The sequence below is a fragment of the Staurois parvus genome, unplaced genomic scaffold (genome assembly GCF_062004578.1).
Source record: "Staurois parvus isolate SC_StPar_1 unplaced genomic scaffold, SC_StPar_1.0 ptg003538l, whole genome shotgun sequence".
NCBI lineage: Eukaryota > Metazoa > Chordata > Amphibia > Anura > Ranidae > Staurois > Staurois parvus.
This window is the reverse complement of record NW_028321334.1, coordinates 145,926-167,463: the sequence shown is the minus strand read 5'-3', so window position 1 is coordinate 167,463 and position 21,538 is coordinate 145,926. Positions and strand designations below refer to the sequence as shown.

The 21,538-nt window shown below is 43.4% G+C and overlaps 1 protein-coding gene across 1 annotated transcript in view; it reads left to right on the top strand.

Moving 5' to 3' along the window:
• LOC149427730 (V-set domain containing T-cell activation inhibitor 1-like) overlaps positions 1–19,217 on the top strand; it is a gene marked incomplete at its 5' end in the record, with an annotated part of 33,393 nt that extends 14,176 nt beyond the window's left edge. Inside the window, 3 exons of the mRNA XM_089667729.1 lie at positions 3,672–3,950; positions 10,176–10,216; positions 18,777–19,217. Of these exons, the coding sequence (XP_089523855.1) occupies positions 3,672–3,950; positions 10,176–10,216; positions 18,777–18,791 (335 nt within the window). The remainder of the gene's footprint in view (positions 1–3,671; positions 3,951–10,175; positions 10,217–18,776) is intronic.
• Positions 19,218–21,538: the final 2,321 nt, after the last annotated feature.

The following is a 21,538-nucleotide window of genomic DNA, read 5'->3' as shown; positions in this document are numbered from 1 at the left end:
ACACAGGAGTGCACTAAGGAATATCAGTACATAAATTACTGGGGTGCTAAACACATGGAAAGGCAGGAGTGCAAGGGTCTCAGGGATGTTGGATCACAGGAAGGCAGGACTCAGCGTCTCATGCAGCAGTGAGATGCTCGGAACACAGAGAACTCACTAGAAGTTCAAAGGCACATCAGTGGCAGGAATGCTAGAAGCTCATAGAGAGTATACAAAACACACCATGCTGGACTGCAGGAAGCTCTCTGGGGGTGTACAGGCCTCACGGATGGAAGGAAATTGGACATGTGCACAAAATGTAAGGTTTGCTTAAACCGGGGAGACACTCAGTACTACCGGAGCACACAGAGGTGCTGGGGGGTCACAGAACTCTGGAGGTCACTGAAGACATACAAAGTGGCACTTGGAAGATACAGATGTCACAGAAGATGCAAGAAGACTGGAATGCTGGAGACAAGTGGAGTACACAAGGGTCACTCTGGAGTCACATGGAAACTAGTATAACTTGGAACTTGGGGTCACAAGGAACTGGGGGCACTCTTAGGTGACTCTTGGAGGAACTTGGAGCACTCTGGGGGTAACTGAGAATACTCTCAGGATAACTCAGAACACTCTTGGGGTAACTTGGAACACTCTTTTAGAGTAACTTGAAACTCAGATTTCTCTTGGAACACTCTCAGGGAAACATGCAACACTCTGATAACAACTTGGAACTTTGCATTCTCTTAGAGTAACTCAGAACACATTCGGGGTAACTTGAAACACTTCCAGAGTAACTTGTAAGTCATAATTCTCTTGGGGTAACTCTGAACACTCTCAGAGTAACCTGGAGCTTGGAATTCTCTTGGAGTAACTCAGAACACACTCAGGGTAACTTGGAACACTCTTAGAGTAACCTGGAACTTTGGATTCTCTTGGGGTAACTCAGAACACTTTTGATGTAACTTGGAACACTTTCAGAGTAACTGGAACTCGGAGTTCTCTTAGGGTAGCTTAGAATACTCTTACAATAAAGTGGAACACTCTTAGGATAACTCAGGACACTTTCAGAGTAATATGGAACTCTGAATTCTCTTGGGGTAACTCAGAACACTTTCGGGATAGCTTGGAACACTCTCAGAGTCATTTGGAACTCGGAATTCTCTTGGGCTAACACAGAACACTCTCGGAGTAACTTGGAATGATCTCGGGATAACTCTGAACACTCTCAGAGTACCCTGAAACTTAGAATTCTCTTGAGGTAACTCAGAGCACATTTGGGGTAACTCTGAACACTCTCAGAGTAACCTGAAACTTAGAATTCTCTTGAGGTAACTCGGAGCACATTTGGGGTAATTTGAAACACTCTCAAAGTAACTTGGAACTCTGAATTCTCTTTGGGGTAACTTGGAATACTCTCAGAATAACTCAGAACACTCTCAGAGTAACTTGGAACTCAGAATACTTTCAGAGTAATTCAGAACACTTTTGGGGTAACTCAAAACACTTTCTGGGGAACTCGGAAATCCCAGAGCCAGGAATACACGCTGTTACACAGTCATGGTTGTGGGAGTGGGAAGAACTCATATGAAGGATCAGTTTACCAGGTTGGGAGAAGGCCAGATACACAGCAGATTGCATTTATGATCAGGCAAGGCCCAACGTGACCACAGCTCTCAGCCCCATGCAGCATACAGATAGAAACAGACATTCATTCAGTGGGACTACAAGGTAATGGTCTTCCTTTCATGTCTGTGGAACAATAGATTGCAGATTCATTTATTAGATTATTATGACCCTTTTGTATGAATGGGTGAAATCAGGCTTGATACAAATATCTTCCTCTCTTCCAGATGTCTCCCTCTTTCTTCTTGAGAATCCCCATATATTCCACTGTCCTTGTATCATATTGCATCCATAGTGTAGCATATCATATTAACAAATACAAAACATTATACTTGCTGTAGCACTACCCCCTTAGGGGTTACCGATTAATTGTGTCCCCTATAGTCCAGCACAGCCAGGGGAACAGTTTTTCCCACACAAGCTTGAATGCGGAGTCAGAAATCAGTCCTTGAGCTTTGTTTTTAGGTTTTATTTAGGTGGATTAGAACTTGGATAGGGTAAGGGGAAGTATAAGATGCCCAAGGATACCGAAAACTGAGGACAATCCTCCTGAACTATCTACAAGTTTTTCCTTCTCAGCACAGTCTCTGTTGGAGAGCTAGCCAGAGTCTCCTTAGTGTACCACCCCAAACCCTAGATGAACTTCTTTTCTTTCAGCAATCTGGGGGCTATTCCTGAGCAGGGGATCTGGCTCCTGTCATTTAAAAAATGCACAGTCACTAGTAGAGGGCTAATCTGGTTTCCCACCAGAGTGCTCCTTCCCCAATCCACCCATGGGGTGCAGGTGTATTCCTGTACCTCTGGTGGGTAGGTTGCTGCTACCAAGTCTATCAGCTGGGCTTCTTATTTCCTGCCATACAGGTGGTCCTGTCTCAGGGGGCCAAGTTTTCCTCCTCTCCAGCTCCAGTCTCACAGGCAGGCCCCATCCCATCAGGCCTCCTGGGGAGACTCCTTCCTTACAGTCTACATCTTCCTCACTTCCTGACACTTCCACCCGAATATTCTCACACTCCTGCCACTAAGCAAGCTCTCACACTTTCAGGGGAGACCAGCCCCTTGCCAAGCCTTCAGTTGGGGATGGGCTGAGGTTCCTTAAGAGTGCAGCCGGCCACTCCTCAGATCCAACCACTGTCTCCAAGGCCTTCCTTGCAAAAGCCCCAGAGCAGGGGGAAATTCCAGAGGGGCTGGCCTGCAGAGCCTCTCAGCCCTGACTACAATTTGACCCCTCTGACTATTACACCTGGGCTGCTGATCAGCTCCTGTCTACCCATTGTGAATCTTGCTCCACATAGCATAACTAGGAGGGTGTTACATTACATGAATTATAAATACAGTGCTCACAAAATAGTGCTACATGTGCTTGTACAAATCCACTTCACAACCACCATCATGCTGGAACCCCATGCAGTTGGATTCTCATCCAGAATATGCAACCTACGGTTCTCATAGGGTCCAAACAGACTCAACTTGCTCAATCCTTGTGCTACAAGCTCGCTCCTACCATTTCCAAGGCCCCTCAGTTTACTCGGGCAAACAGCTCATAGTATATTAGGATTGAAACCAGTCAAAGACCTGAGTCCATCTGAGAAACTAAGACCTGAAGGTTGCAGTTCATCAATGGCCTCCATCCAACCCAACAGAGTTTTAGCTATTTGGATATGGAGAACTGTTAAAAAAAAAAAAGGATCAGATCCTAAATGTGCAAAGCTGGTACCCCAAAGACAAATGACCCCAAAGAGTTTAAACTGCAACCAAAGCTGGTTCTACTAAGTATTGATTATATGCAATTAATAAATGCCAACTATTTTAATGTGATTGCCTTCTCCATTGTAAGAACAAATTTCCCCCTTTTCCCCCTGGAGTACCCCCCCCCCCCCCTCGGGCTTTATTTTCAATGACACAAAGGAGGACCGGACTGGAGAGGACTTTCTGAAGGGGTCAGTGCTGGAGACATGTTGGGTACTGCAGCAACCACGTTTCATTCTTGAAATGACTGATCAACGTATCGATTAAACAAAATGTAAATCTGAAGTTCGAATGTAACGTTAAGTTTTTTTTATTTTTAGATTTAAATGCAGCTGATTCAACAGTTACCGTCATTCACATTGATGGGAAGAAGCGTCTGAAATGTATGGATATTGGCGTGTTCAGGAATCCGTGGGTCAAGTGGTACGATGAGCAGAAGACGGATCTGTCCCAACATGGAACACGTAATGTAACTGACATCAGTAATGGCCGGAAGAAGGTGGAGTCCGTGCTGAACATGGATGTGGAAACAAATAAACATTACTTCTGTGTGGTGAAAGAGGGGAGACTGAAGAGGACCGCCCGAGCTGTGATATCAGGTATTATGACCCAATAAAGTCTGATGTAATGGGGGAATCACAACACAGAAACAAAGAGAAAGGCCAGAGGAGCAACTAGAAGACCCGGACACCACCAGTGCAGATATGACAGTGTATCTCTAGGAAAAACCTTTTTGTTTTGATTTTGGATAGAGGGGGGGAGGGTAAAGCCGTCTGTTAGATTTTTATCCCTATCTGTGTTCCCATATGGAAGATTCACCCCCTTTGTTTGTATTGGTGACGATTGTCAACAAGAAAGAAAGCGACGGGGAACCCAAAATGTTAGAGTTGTCCCCAGAACAAGAAGAGAGGGGACATCTCACAGGGGGGCACTTGTAACGGGGACAACTGGCTAAGAGAGGGAATCCCACCACTAACTTTGCTCTAACTACCTGTTGTGTTTCAGAAAAGTAAGACAGGAAGTCAGAAGAAAATAACTCGGTGGGGGTTCTAACCCTCACTTACTCCATCCAAATCTACGAACATTGTCTATACATACACTTTAATGATGGAAATCAATGACATATAGGGGTTGATTTACTAAAACCAGAGAGTGCAAAATCTGGTGCGGCTCTGCATAGAAACCAATCAGCTTCCAGGTTTTATTGTCAAAGCCTGATTGAACAAACTGAAGTTAGAAGCTGATTGGTTCCTATGCAGAGCTGCACCAGATTGTGTACTCTCCAGTTGTAGTAAGTCAACCCCTAGGTGCCATCATCCGATGTTCGCAAGAGACCCCCAGAAGCTGTGCTGCTGGCCACCATTGCAGCTGATTCAGATCTGCTCAGTGGTGGCACCTGTAGGTGTGGTGTGGGGGCAATGACGCACACAGTTGTAGTGTGAGGAAAGAACATGTATTGGAATAATGAACAGACAGTTCACCATAAGCTGAGTGGGAAGACAACCCAACCGGGAACACTCACAGGTCCACCAACATGTAGACAACCTGACAATTAGGATGGGCAGACTGTGGCCTGGCCATCTCATACCCAGGCAAGCTCTATGCTTTCCCTCCTCATCAGGAACCTTTCTCTGCCACTAGCTCTGTCCCTACCAGGTGGGGTACCTATCCTTACTCTCCCCACTGCAAAATGCACGCCAAGCCTGGGAGCCAGGGACTTAAATAGGCTATGCCTGATCCAAGATGGCTGCTAAAGTCATCCAATTGGATAGTTTCCCCAGTGACCCAGGAATCCATAGAGGAACCATGTTCCTCTTGACTTCCTCTCCAACTGCAATGCAATACCTGCAGGGGAGAAAGTAGTGCCTACACATCGATGTTCCCCTTATAGGCACCAGCACTGAGTACCACCAGGTGGATTGATATCCGCTCAATGGCTATTTTAGAGTTCCAGCTCCTGACCTAACTATTGTGACCCGCAGCATGGGATGAGAGGAGTGGCTTGTGTCTCTTAGGTAGGTATTCAAGTAGGTACATTCATCCTGGAACAGTTCCTCAACCCCCCTTTCCCATCATGGTCAGAGCAGTGTATTGTATTCACCATCTGCATGTTCACATAATTTCCATAATATGACGTTTTAAGGAAAATATAATCCACCAATCGCATTATGCCCCTCGTAATAGGATGTATGAAGAGGAAAAAGACTGATACAACTTGGGGTGCAAATTGACGATCCATATATATGTACAGTGAAGGAAATGCGTATTTGCTCCCCGGCTGATGCTGAATGTTTGCCCCTCACACAGAAATGATCGGTCTAACAATGGAATGTTCGCCCCTCACACAGAAATGATCGGTCTAACAATGGAATGTTCGCCCCTCACACAGAAATGATCGGTCTAACAATGGAATGTTCGCCCCTCACACAGAAACGATCGGTCTAACAATGGAATGTTCGGTGTAACACTGAGAGACAGAATACAACAACAAATTCAGCAGAAATGCGTCTAACAAATGATGACGGATCTGCATGTTCATGAGGGAAAGAAGGATTTGATCCCCTTCACAAAACATGACTTAGTACTTGGTGGCAAATCCCTTGTTGGCAATCACAGAGGTCAGATGTTTCCTGGAGTTGGCCCCCAGGTTCGCACACATCTCAGGAGGGATTTTGGCCCACTCCTCTTGGCAGATCTTCTCCAAGTCATTAAGGTTTGGTGGCTGACGTTTGGCAACTTGAACTTTCAGCTCCTCCACAGATTTTCAATCGGATGAAGGTCTGGAGACTGGCTAGGCCACTCCAGGACCTTAATGTGCTTCTTCTTGAGCCGCTCCTTTGTTGCCTTGGCCGTGTGTTTTGGGTCATTGTCATGCTGGAACACCCATCCACCACCCATTTTCAATGCCCTGGCTGAGGGAAGAAGGTTCTCACCCAAGATTTGATGGTACATTGCCCTGTCCATCGTCCCTTTGATGCGGTGCAGTTGTCCTGTCCCCTTAGAAGAAAAACACCCCCAAAGCAGAATGTTTCCACCAACATGTTTCACAGTTGGGATGGTGTTCTTGGGGTCATAGGCAGCATTCCTCCTCCTCCAAACATGGCGAGTTGAGTTGATGCCAAAGAGCTGGATTTTGATCTCCTCTGACCACAACACTTCCCACCAGTCCTCCTCTGCATCATTCAGATGTTCAGTGGCAGACTTCAGACAGGCTGGACATGGGCTTTCTTGAGCAGAGGGACCTTGCGGGCACTGCAGGATTTCAGTCCTTGTCGGCGTAGTGTGTTACCAATTGTTTTCTTGGTGACTGTGGTCCCAGCTGCCTGGAGATCATTGACAAGATCCTCACGTGTAGTTCTGGGATGATTCCTCACTGTTCTCTTGATCATTGACACTCCACGAGGTGAGATCTTGCATGGTGCAGCAGACCTAGGGAGACTGACACTTGTTTTGTGTTTCTTCCATTTGTGAATGATTGCACCAACTGTTGTCACCTTCTCACCAAGCTGCTTGGCCATAGTTTGGTAGCCCAGTCCAGCCTTGTGTAGGTCTACCATCTTGTCCCTGACATCCTTGGACAGCTCTTTGGTCTTTGCCATGGTGGAGAGTTTGGAATCTGATGGTTTGATGGCTCCTGTGGACAGGTGTCTTTTATACAGGTAACACAATGAGATTAGCAGCACTCCCTTTAAGAGACTGCTTCTAATCTCAGCTTGTTACCTGTATGAGAGACACCTGGGAGCCAGAAATCCTGCTGAATGATAGGGGATCAAATCCTTCTTTCCCTCATGAACATGCAGATCAGTCATCATTTGTTAGATGCATTTCTGCTGAATTTGTTGTTGTATTCTGTCTCTCAGTGTTACACCGAACATTCCATTGTTAGACCGATCATTTCTGTGTGAGGGGCGAACATTCCATTGTTAGACCGATCATTTCTGTGTGAGGGGCGAACATTCCATTGTTAGACCGATCATTTCTGTTTGAGGGGCGAACATTCCATTGTAAGACCGATCGTTTCTGTGTGAGGGGCGAACATTAAGCATCAGCCGGGGAGCAAATACACATTTCCTTCACTGTATACAGTATAAATAATGTTCAAAGTAGGCTGGAGAATGGTAGGTTTTATTGTTGCTGGGTGCCCATGGGGACATTTCCCTGTGTTTCTTGCCTTGGAGACGTCATAAGAAAAAAAGGGGAGGGGGGGTATTTAGGGGTTGGAGTTTACTGAATTTATTATTAGCATCTGATAGGTACGCCATCATACCATTACGTCGTCTTATAATAGTGTATGGATGATTGTTGGAGAGGTATGGGTATGGGCAATATGGTATCATGTAGAAATGTAGTGTATGCTGTGACGGGAGTAACGTTTGGGGGTGGGGGGACCTCTGTATCATCTTCCCAAATTCTTATGTTTAACAACCCTGTGCCTGTTAAGGGGTACACGGTGTGAATGTGAATGTCCTAGTATTGTGTATTGGTGTGTTGTCCTTTGTTCTCGGCCACGTGGCTGTCCATTGTCCTTTGCCATGTGCTGTAGCCCTTCCCACTGATGGGGCAGGCTGATGATGTATTTCCTGTAGCCCTTCCCACTGATGAGCCGGGCTGATGATGTGTTTCCTGTTCCTGATTGTGTTTTCCCGCCCTGTGTATATAACTTTTGTTTTGTGTAAAAATAAAGGATTTGACTTCCTGTTTTAAGAAGAGTCGGGTGCTGTCTATTTCCTGAGGGATTTCAGGGGTGTGGTCCGTGGATGGTGTTCGGACAGGGAAGCTGCGGTATAACAGAATATACCCAAGTGTGGTCTGGGGTCCGGTTCCGTTACATATGCATTATGTTGTTTATTCTTTCAGAGTGTGATTGCCAATAAAAAGAGGTGTTTTGTCAGAGGCTCGGAGAGTGTATGTGTCGGGACATCCACCTAGTGCCCTATTTATCTATGGGGGGATTTTCATTTCCTGGATAGAGTCCTCAGGTGTGAAAGTGGAGCCAGCATGCCCAATTTGGACCTTCATCCTTGGTGGCTGACGTGGATGTGGTGGATGAACTGCACTACTAGTGCTAGCCATGTCACTGGGAGGTATTGAGCTGCTGGTTGTTGCCTGATGCTCCTTGGAATACCTCATTCTTGTAGTTGGAAGCTCTTCTTCTTCTCAATCAGATTCTGAACTGCTGCCGTCTGCAGGTTCATATTCTGAATGTGAGTCTGACAGTGAGAGTTCCCCGCTACTCTCATCCATCATGCTCAGAATTTGGAACACCTCCTCGCTGGTGTAGGATTTTTTTACATGGCGTTGACACTAATGTGGTGGTGATCAGGACCCCCTGGTATGGTGATGACCAGGAGCCCCTGGTGTGGTGGTGATCAGGACCCCCTGCTGTGGTGGTGATCAGGACCCCCTGGTGTGGTGGTGATCAGGACCCCCTGGTGTGGTGGTGATCAGGACCCCTTGGTATGGTTCACACTGGACAATGTTGGGCAGAGATCAGGGACACCGTGAGCTGGATAGCAATTATTTGTGTGTGTGTAAATTGTGTGCAGAGGCTGAAAATTACTCACAGTTAGCTGTAATCTTTCTCTCTCGTCACAGAAGATGGTGGTGATCAGGTATGGCGGTGATCAGGACCTGCTGGTGTGGTGGTGATCAGGACCTGCTGGTGTGGCAGTGATCAGGACCTGCTGGTGTGGCAGTGATCAGGGCCCACTGGTGTGGCAGTGATCAGGACCGGCTGGTATGGAAGTGATCAGGACCCCCTGGTATGGTGATGATGAGGACCCGCTGGTATGGTTCACACTGGACACTGTTGGGCAGAGATCAGGGACAACTTGAGCTGGCTGGCAATGTTTTGTGTGTGTAAACTGTTTGCAAAGGCTAAAAATTACTCACTGTTAGCTCAAATCACTCTCGTCCCAGATGATGGCGGTGATCAAGACCCCTGGTATTGTGGTTTTCAGGACCCCCTGGTGTGGCAGTTTTCAGGACCCGCTGGTGTGGTGGCGATCAGGACCTGCTGGTGTGGTGGCGATCAGGACCTGCTGGTGTGGTGGCGATCAGGACCTGCTGGTGTGGCGGCGATCAGAATCCGCCAGTGTGGTGGCGATCAAGACCCGCTGGTGTGGCGGAGATCAGGACCCGCTGGTGTGGCAGTGATCCGGACCCGCTGGTGTGGCGACGATCAGGACCCGCTGGTGTGGCGGAGATCAAGACCCGCTGGTGTGGCGGAGATCAAGACCCGCTGGTGTGGCGACGATCAGGACCCGCTGGTGTGGCGGTGATCAAGATCCGCTGGTGTGGCGGCTATCAGGAACTGCTGGTGTGGCAATGATCAGGACCCGTTGGTGTGGTGGCAATCAAGACCCGTTCATGTGGCGGCTGTTGGGGAAAACCCAAAACACAATGGGTTTCAGTAACTTTGACCGGTGAAGCCAAATTTTAAATAAAATGAAGATATTTATTATACAAGCATGCAGGGAGAGCAGCAAGAAATACAGAGAATTGTTTTCAAAAAAATGTCTGCTCTGACTAACTAGGGAGTTCTAATACAATTTATATGCTCTAGAGTGGGTGGTACCCAGCTATCTGTGTCTTTGGTGAACTCATTGAGATGCGAGTAATTGTTCACATATGCTTGTCACTTCTGGTGGCTCTTTGGGTTAACAGGTCTTCAAAGGCTGTTAGAACAATCCTGCAAATGAAGGGGTGACAACTGGTGTGAAACTGGTTTTCTCATACAGAAAGAGGGGATGTTAGGCCATCTGCTTCATTACTAATGTATTTTATTTATAAATAAAAGGGCTGTTTCATTTTCCCCTTCACAGATATCAGGACCCCCTGGTGTGGCAGTGATCAGGACCTACTGGTGAGGCGGCGATCAGGACCTATTGGTGTGGCGGTGATCAGGACCCGCTTGTGTGGTGGTGATCAGACCTACTGGTGCGGCGGTGATCAGGACCTGCTTGTGTGGTGGTGATCAGGACCTACTGGTGCGGCGGTGATCAGGACCTGCTTGTGTGGTGGTGATCAGGACCTACTGGTGCGGCGGTGATCAGGACCCGCTTGTGTGGTGGTGATCAGGACCTACTGGTGCGGCGGTGATCAGGACCCGCTTGTGTGGTGGTGATCAGGACCTACTGGTGCGGCGGTGATCAGGACCCGCTTGTGTGGTGGTGATCAGGACCTGCTGCTGTGGTTCACACTAGACACTGTTGGGTAGAGATAAGGGACACCATGATAAGATAAGAGGAACTGAATGTATTCTCTACTGAGAAGAGGAGATTAAGGGGGATATGATCTCCATGTATAATACATAAGGGGGGATATGATCTCCATGTATAATACATAAGGGGGGATATGATCTCCATGTATAATACATAAGGGGGGGATATGATCTCCATGTATAATACATAAGGGGGGGATATGATCTCCATGTATAATACATAAGGGGGGATATGATCTCCATGTATAATACATAAGGGGGGGATATGATCTCCATGTATAATACATAATGGGGATATGATCTCCATGTATAATACATAAGGGGGGATATGATCACCATGTATAATACTTAAGGGGGGATATGATCCCCATGTATAATACATAAGGGGGGGGATATGATCTCCATGTATAATACATAAGGGGGGGATATGATCTCCATGTATAAGACATAAGGGGGGGGGTATGATCTCCATGTATAATACATAAGGGGGGATATGATCACCATGTATAATACATAGGGGGGGATATGATCACCATGTATAATACATAAGGGGGGATATGATCTCCATGTATAATACATAAGGGGGGGATATGATCTCCATGTATAATACATAAGGGGAATATGATCTCCATGTATAATACATAAGGGGGATATGATCTCCATGTATAATACATAAGGGGAATATGATCTCCATGTATAATACATAAGGGGGGATATGATCTCCATGTATAATACATAAGGGGGGATATGATCTCCATGTATAATACATAAGGGGGGATATGATCTCCATGTATAATACATAAGGGGGGATATGATCTCCATGTATAATACATAAGGGGGGATATGATCTCCATGTATAATACATAGGGGGGGATATGATCACCATGTATAATACATAAGGGGGATATGATCTCCATGTATAATACATAAGGGGGGGATATGATCTCCATGTATAATACATAAGGGGGGGATATGATCTCCATGTATAAGACATAAGGGGGGGGGTATGATCTCCATGTATAATACATAAGGGGGGGATATGATCTCCATGTATAAGACATAAGGGGGGGGGTATGATCTCCATGTATAATACTTAAGGGGGGATATGATCTCCATGTATAATACATAAGGGGGGGATATGATCTCCATGTATAATACATAAGGGGGGGATATGATCTCCATGTATAAGACATAAGGGGGGGGGTATGATCTCCATGTATAATACATAAGGGGGGATATGATCCCCATGTATAATACATAAGGGGGGGGTATGATCACCATGTATAATACATAAGGGGGGATATGATCTCCATGTATAATACATAAGGGGGGATATGATCTCCATGTATAATACATAAGGGGGGATATGATCTCCATGTATAATACATAAGGGGGGATATGATCACCATGTATAATACATAAGAAGGATATGATCACCATGTATAATACATAGGGGGGGATATGATCTCCATGTATAATACATAGGGGGGGATATGATCTCCATGTATAATACATAAGGGGGGATATGATCTCCATGTATAATACATAGGGGGGATATGATCTCCATGTATAATACATAAGGGGGGATATGATCACCATGTATAATACATAAGGGGGGGTATGATCTCCATGTATAATACATAAGGGGGGATATGATCACCATGTATAATAAATAAGGGGGATATGATCCCCATGTATAATACATAAGGGGGGATATGATCTCCATGTATAATACATAAGGGGGGATATGATCTCCATGTATAATACATAAGGGGGATATGATCACCATGTATAATACATAAGGGGGGGATATGATCTCCATGTATAATACATAAGGGGGAATATGATCTCCATGTATAATACATAAGGGGGGATATGATCTCCATGTATAATACATAAGGGGGATATCATCACCATGTATAATACATAAGGGGGATATGATCACCATGTATAATACATAGGGGGGGATATGATCTCCATGTATAATACATAGAGGGGGATATGATCTCCATGTATATTACATAAGGGGGGATATGATCTCCATGTATAATACATAAGGGGGGATATGATCACCATGTATAATACATAAGGGGGGATATGATCTCCATGTATAATACATAAGGGGGGGATATGATCTCCATGTATAATTCATAAGGGAGGATATGATCACCATGTATAATACATAAGAGGGGATATGATCTCCATGTATAATACATAAGGGGGGATATGATCTCCATGTATAATACATAAGGGGGATATGATCTCCATGTATAATACATAAGGGGGGATATGATCTCCATGTATAATACTTAAGGGGGGATATGATCTCCATGTATAATACATAAGGGGGGGATATGATCTCCATGTATAATACATAAGGGGGGGATATGATCTCAATATATAAGACATAAGGGGGGGGGGTATGATCTCCATGTATAATACATAAGGGGGTATGATCACCATGTATAATACATAAGGGGGGATATGATCTCCATGTATAATACATAAGGGGGGATATGATCTCCATGTATAATACATAAGGGGGATATGATCTCCATGTATAATACATAAGGGGGGATATGATCTCCATGTATAATACATAAGGGGGGATATGATCTCCATGTATAATACATAAGGGGGATATGATCTCCATGTATAATACACAAGGGGGGATATGATCTCCATGTATAATACATAAGGGGGGGATATGATCTCCATGTATAATGCATAAGGGGGGATATTATCACCATGTATAATACATAAGGGGGGATATGATCTCCATGTATAATACATAAGGGGGGGATATGATCTCCATGTATAATACATAAGGGGGGATATGATCTCCATGTATAATACATAAGGGGGGATATGATCTCCATGTATAATACATAAGGGGGGGATATGATCTCCATGTATAATACATAAGGGGGGATATGATCTCCATGTATAATACACAAGGGGGGATATGATCTCCATGTATAATACATAAGGGGGGATATGATCTCCATGTATAATACATAAGGGGGGATATGATCTCCATGTATAATACACAAGGGGGGATATGATCCCCATGTATAATACATAAGGGGGGGGTTATTATCTCCCTGTATAATACATAAGGGGGGTATGATCTCCCTGTATAATACACAAGGGGCGATATGATCACCATGTATAATACATAAGGGGGGATATGATCTCCATGTATAATACATAAGGGGGGGATATGATCTCCATGTATAATGCATAAGGGGGGATATTATCACCATGTATAATACATAAGGGGGGATATGATCTCCATGTATAATACATAAGGGGGGGATATGATCTCCATGTATAATACATAAGGGGGGATATTATCACCATGTATAATACATAAGGGGGGATATGATCTCCATGTATAATACATAAGGGGGGATATGATCTCCATGTATAATACATAAGGGGGGATATGATCTCCATGTATAATACATAAGGGGGATATGATCTCCATGTATAATACATAAGGGGGGATATGATCTCCATATATAATACATAAGGGGGGATATGATCTCCATGTATAATACATAAGGGGGGGATATGATCTCCATGTATAATACATAAGGGGGGGATATGATCTCCATGTACAATACATAAGGGGAATATGATCTCCATGTATAATACATAAGGGGGGATATGATCTCCATGTATAATACATAAGGGGGGGATATGATCTCCATGTATAATACATAAGGGGGGGATATGATCTCCATGTACAATACATAAGGGGAATATGATCACCATGTATAATACATAAGGGGGATATGATCTCCATGTATAATACATAAGGGGGATATGATCTCCATGTATAATACATAAGGGGTGTATATGATCTCCATGTATAATACATAAGGGGGATATGATCTCCATGTATAATACATAAGGGGAATATGATCTCCATGTATAATACATAAGGGGGGATATGATCTCCATGTATAATACATAAGGGGGGATATGATCTCCATGTATAATACATAAGGGGGGATATGATCTCCATGTATAATACATAAGGGGGGATATGATCTCCATGTATAATACATAAGGGGGGGATATGATCTCCATGTATAATACATAAGGGGGGATATGATCTCCATGTATAATACATAAGGGGGGATATGATCTCCATGTATAATACATAAGGGGGGATATGATCTCCATGTATAATACATAAGGGGGGGATATGATCTCCATGTATAATACATAAGGGGGATATGATCTCCATGTATAATACATAAGGGGGGATATGATCACCATGTATAATACTTAAGGGGGGATATGATCTCCATGTATAATACATAAGGGGGGGATATGATCTCCATGTATAATACATAAGGGGGGGATATGATCTCCATGTATAAGACATAAGGGGGGGGTATGATCTCCATGTATAATACATAAGGGGGGATATGATCACCATGTATAATACATAGGGGGGGATATGATCACCATGTATAATACATAAGGGGGATATGATCTCCATGTATAATACATAAGGGGGGGATATGATCTCCATGTATAATACATAAGGGGGGGATATGATCTCCATGTATAAGACATAAGGGGGGGGGGGGTATGATCTCCATGTATAATACATAAGGGGGGGATATGATCTCCATGTATAAGACATAAGGGGGGGGGTATGATCTCCATGTATAATACTTAAGGGGGGATATGATCTCCATGTATAATACATAAGGGGGGGATATGATCTCCATGTATAATACATAAGGGGGGGATATGATCTCCATGTATAAGACATAAGGGGGGGGGGTATGATCTCCATGTATAATACATAAGGGGGGATATGATCCCCATGTATAATACATAAGGGGGGGTATGATCACCATGTATAATACATAAGGGGGGATATGATCTCCATGTATAATACATAAGGGGGGATATGATCTCCATGTATAATACATAAGGGGGGATATGATCTCCATGTATAATACATAAGGGGGGATATGATCACCATGTATAATACATAAGAAGGATATGATCACCATGTATAATACATAGGGGGGGATATGATCTCCATGTATAATACATAGGGGGGGATATGATCTCCATGTATAATACATAAGGGGGGATATGATCTCCATGTATAATACATAGGGGGGGATATGATCTCCATGTATAATACATAAGGGGGGATATGATCACCATGTATAATACATAAGGGGGGGTATGATCTCCATGTATAATACATAAGGGGGGATATGATCACCATGTATAATAAATAAGGGGGATATGATCCCCATGTATAATACATAAGGGGGGATATGATCTCCATGTATAATACATAAGGGGGAATATGATCTCCATGTATAATACATAAGGGGGGATATGATCTCCATGTATAATACATAAGGGGGATATCATCACCATGTATAATACATAAGGGGGATATGATCACCATGTATAATACATAGGGGGGGATATGATCTCCATGTATAATACATAGAGGGGGATATGATCTCCATGTATATTACATAAGGGGGGATATGATCTCCATGTATAATACATAAGGGGGGATATGATCACCATGTATAATACATAAGGGGGGATATGATCTCCATGTATAATACATAAGGGGGGGATATGATCTCCATGTATAATTCATAAGGGAGGATATGATCACCATGTATAATACATAAGAGGGGATATGATCTCCATGTATAATACATAAGGGGGGATATGATCTCCATGTATAATACATAAGGGGGATATGATCTCCATGTATAATACATAAGGGGGGATATGATCTCCATGTATAATACTTAAGGGGGGATATGATCTCCATGTATAATACATAAGGGGGGGATATGATCTCCATGTATAATACATAAGGGGGGGATATGATCTCAATATATAAGACATAAGGGGGGGGGGGGGTATGATCTCCATGTATAATACATAAGGGGGTATGATCACCATGTATAATACATAAGGGGGGATATGATCTCCATGTATAATACATAAGGGGGGATATGATCTCCATGTATAATACATAAGGGGGATATGATCTCCATGTATAATACATAAGGGGGGATATGATCTCCATGTATAATACATAAGGGGGGATATGATCTCCATGTATAATACATAAGGGGGATATGATCTCCATGTATAATACACAAGGGGGGATATGATCTCCATGTATAATACATAAGGGGGGGGATATGATCTCCATGTATAATGCATAAGGGGGGATATTATCACCATGTATAATACATAAGGGGGGATATGATCTCCATGTATAATACATAAGGGGGGGATATGATCTCCATGTATAATACATAAGGGGGGATATGATCTCCATGTATAATACATAAGGGGGGATATGATCTCCATGTATAATACATAAGGGGGGGATATGATCTCCATGTATAATACATAAGGGGGGATATGATCTCCATGTATAATACACAAGGGGGGATATGATCTCCATGTATAATACATAAGGGGGGATATGATCTCCATGTATAATACATAAGGGGGGATATGATCTCCATGTATAATACACAAGGGGGGATATGATCCCCATGTATAATACATAAGGGGGGGGTTATTATCTCCCTGTATAATACATAAGGGGGGTATGATCTCCCTGTATAATACACAAGGGGCGATATGATCACCATGTATAATACATAAGGGGGGATATGATCTCCATGTATAATACATAAGGGGGGGATATGATCTCCATGTATAATGCATAAGGGGGGATATTATCACCATGTATAATACATAAGGGGGGATATGATCTCCATGTATAATACATAAGGGGGGGATATGATCTCCATGTATAATACATAAGGGGGGATATTATCACCATGTATAATACATAAGGGGGGATATGATCTCCATGTATAATACATAAGGGGGGATATGATCTCCATGTATAATACATAAGGGGGGATATAATCTCCATGTATAATACATAAGGGGGATATGATCTCCATGTATAATACATAAGGGGGGATATGATCTCCATATATAATACATAAGGGGGGATATGATCTCCATGTATAATACATAAGGGGGGGATATGATCTCCATGTATAATACATAAGGGGGGGATATGATCTCCATGTACAATACATAAGGGGGGATATGATCTCCATGTATAATACATAAGGGGGGATATGATCTCCATGTATAATACATAAGGGGGGATATGATCTCCATGTATAATACATAAGGGGGGATATGATCTCCATGTATAATACACAAGGGGGGATCTGATCTCCATGTATAATACACAAGGGGGGATATGATCTCCATGTATAATACATAAGGGGGGGATATGATCTCCATGTATAATACATAAGGGGGGGGGGGGTATGATCTCCATGTATTATACATAAGGAGGGATATGATCTCCATGTATAATACATAAGGGGGATATGATCTCCATGTATAATACATAAGGGGGGGATATGATCTCCATGTATAATACATAAGGGGGATATGATCTCCATGTATAATACATAAGGGGGATATGATCTCCATGTATAATACATAAGGGGGATATGATCTCCATGTATAATACATAAGGGGGATATGATCTCCATGTATAATACATAGGGGGGGGATATGATCTCCATGTATAATACATAAGGGGGATATGATCTCCATGTATGATACATAAGGGGGGATTTGATCATGTCCCATAGGCTTGCATTGAGTTTGAAGTTCACAGCCAAACTTTCATTTGGTTTGAACGTTTGACTGCAAACCAAACATGGAGGTGTTCTGCCCATCACTAATGGTAACGCACACAGTCAGATTAGCACCAGTTGCACAGCTCCCAATGTACACAGCCTGTGTAACTCAGGACAATGTCTTTTGATACACTGACTTGCAGCCTGGTGCTGCCATCTGTTGGCGTGTTACAAAACTAGTCCCGAAACTTTTTGATACCACCTAAGATGTTCTCATAGGTTCCTCCATGTTCTTCCTGAAGGTCAGAGAGTGAGATCACCAGGGCTCTATGTACAAGCTCCAACCTCATGGGGGCAAATAGGAAGGAACATCCTCTGGTCCTCCAGAATGGATTGGAGGGCTTACAAAACTCATTTATGTTTTATGAATGCTCCATTTATGGAGAACGTCTGGATGAAGATGAGACCTTTACTAATTTTTTTTATATTTTATTTTGCAGATGGGAAACCGATGACTTTCCCTGAAATACCACTTCCAGAGTGAGAAACAGCCCCATAACAAGAAAATCCTCCCCCTGATGATCTCTTCTCCTCTGTGATGTGAAGTCCTGTCCAACCCTTAGTCACATGACCTCCATTCTCTGCATAGGGCTGATAGTAGCTTCTGAAGGCTTTACACCTCGTGGAATGTATTCTGGATAAAATGTTTCTGAGCTTCTAAAAGAAGATGAGTCTACCTAACTCAGCCATGTGCGCCCCTTATAGAGCTTCCAAGGGTTTGCAAGAATTAGAAACAACTACTGAGAATTTTCCAAAAATGGACCTTCACCCGCACAAAAAAATGTTGTTTTCACCGGGTTCCAGTCCCCTCCCTCTCCCACAATTGGATCTATACATTTTTAAGCACCTTTTTATTTACAAAAAAACATAGAAGTGCAGCGCTTAAAAAAGTGACAAATAATCAAAGGAAAACAGTGAGAAGGGTGTCAAAAAATAGTCCATCCAAAAATACAAAAAAAAGTTCCAGAGGCTGTGATACAACCAAAGAAATCCAAGGACTGTTGTTGTGTCATCAACCACTACTACAGAAGGCTCACCAGAAAGAGGTCTCTTAACAGGGGGTCATGCCTTTCTGGTGAGCCTTCTGTAGTAGTGGTTGATGACACAACAACTATCCTTGGATTTCTTTGGTTGTATCACAGCCTCTGGGACTTTTTTTTGTATTTTTGGATGGACTATTTTTTGACACACTTCTCACTGTCTTCCGATGATTAGTTGTCACTTTTTTAAGCGCTGCACTCCTATGTGTTTATTGTCTAGTATCAGGGTTTTGTGTTCAGCTGCTATAGGTTACACACTTCATTTTGATTATTCACTACTCATTGTGGTTCTCATTAGCGCAGGTTTATATATATATATATTTACCTTGTCATTGCGTACGCATGCGCAGATGTGCTTCAGGTCCTGACAGAGGTCTTCAGTGCATCTCTGCATGCACCCCTAAGGCTAGGTTGACACCTATACAGTTTGCGTGTCATCCGTTTCTGCATTGATTTTTTGTGCTGCGTTTTGTGTTTTTTTCCCACGCGTTTTTGGTGCATTTTTTTTTTTGCTGACTTGGGCAAAATCAAAAACACATTTCTGCAGCATCTCCATTGAAGTCTACTGAACCAAAATGCACCGTTTTGCATTTGAAAAAAGTCCCTGATTTTTTCCAAAAAATGCAAAGGGTGAAAACGCGGAGATGTGAACCCGTCCCATAGGAAATCAGGTTAAATGGACTGTAATGCGTTTCTGCAAAATGCAAAATGCACCGCAAAACGCATAGGTGTGAACCTAGACTCAGACGGCGCAGTTGAGGAGGTGCTGGTGCTCCCTTTACCACCCTATTAATGGGGCTGCAGTTCTTTTTTTTAATATTGTACCTTGAGGCTTTCACAAGGAATTCATTTTCACGTTCCTACAGTGAACTTCCATGTCTGGCTCATATTATTCATACTATCTGCTTCTAGACAATCTCCGTGGAATATGTAGAAACGCATTGATAGGCTTTATTGCACTTTCCCTGCAGGCAGCCCGGACTGGGATAAAAAATAGGCCCGGGCATTTTAGACTGAGCAGCCTCAAGTCTGGGGACCCTTTCCTTGGAGCCCAATGGCGGAACGGCAGGGCCCGGAGGCAAGAGAAACCTTGGTATCCCTGGTGGTTCCTCCACTGGTGTCAGTAGGTTTTATTTATTTTTGAATCATTTTTTACAATTTTATTAAAACATTTTTTAGGAGCCACACGGGGAGAGGAGGAGAAGCGGCCATTCAGCGGTGGCAGGAGTGAAATACAAGGATCTGTTCCTTTATCTGCCCCCCTATCCTGGAGGTCACAGCCCACCGAGCAAATGCCCGATGTCCCCTATGGCCAGTCCGGGCCTACCTGCAGGCAATGAGGATTTATTTATAGGGAAAGTTGATCCAGGGAATATCCGATTGCCTCTCGGGGGATCACGAAGGAATATTTCCCCTGCAGGAGCTAATTGGATCGTGCGTTGCTGGGTTTTTTTTGCCTTCCTCTGGATCAACTGTGGGTGTCAGATTATAATGTCTTTTTTTTTTTTATGGTTGAACTGGATGGATTTTTGTCTGCTTTCAGCCAGACTAACTACAGTGGGGATCGAAAGTTTGGGCACCCCAGCTAAAAATTTGTATTAATGTGCATAAAGAAGCCAAGGAAAGATGGAAAAATATCCAAAAGGCATCAAATTACAGATTAGACATTCTTATAATATGTCAACAAAAGTTAGATTTTATTTCCATCATTTACACTTTCAAAATAACAGAAAACAAAAAAATGGCGTCTGCAAAAGTTTGGGCCCCCTGCAGAGTTTATAGCATGCACTGCCCCCTTTGCCAAGCTGAGACCTGCCAGTGTCATGGATTGTTCTCAATCATCGTCTGGGAAGACCAGGTGATGTCAATCTCAAAGGTTTTAAATGCCCAGACTCATCTGACCTTGCCCCAACAATCAGCACCATGGGTTCTTCTAAGCAGTTGTCTAGAAAACTGAAACTGAAAATAGTTGACGCTCACAAAGCTGGAGAAGGCTATAAGAAGATAGCAAAGCGTTTTCAGATGTCAATATCCTCTGTTCGGAATGTCATTAAGAAATGGCAGTCATCAGGAGCAGTGGAAGTTAAAGCAAGATCTGGGAGACCAAGAAAAATATCAGACAGAACAGCTCGCAGGATTGTGAGAAAAACAATTCAAAACCC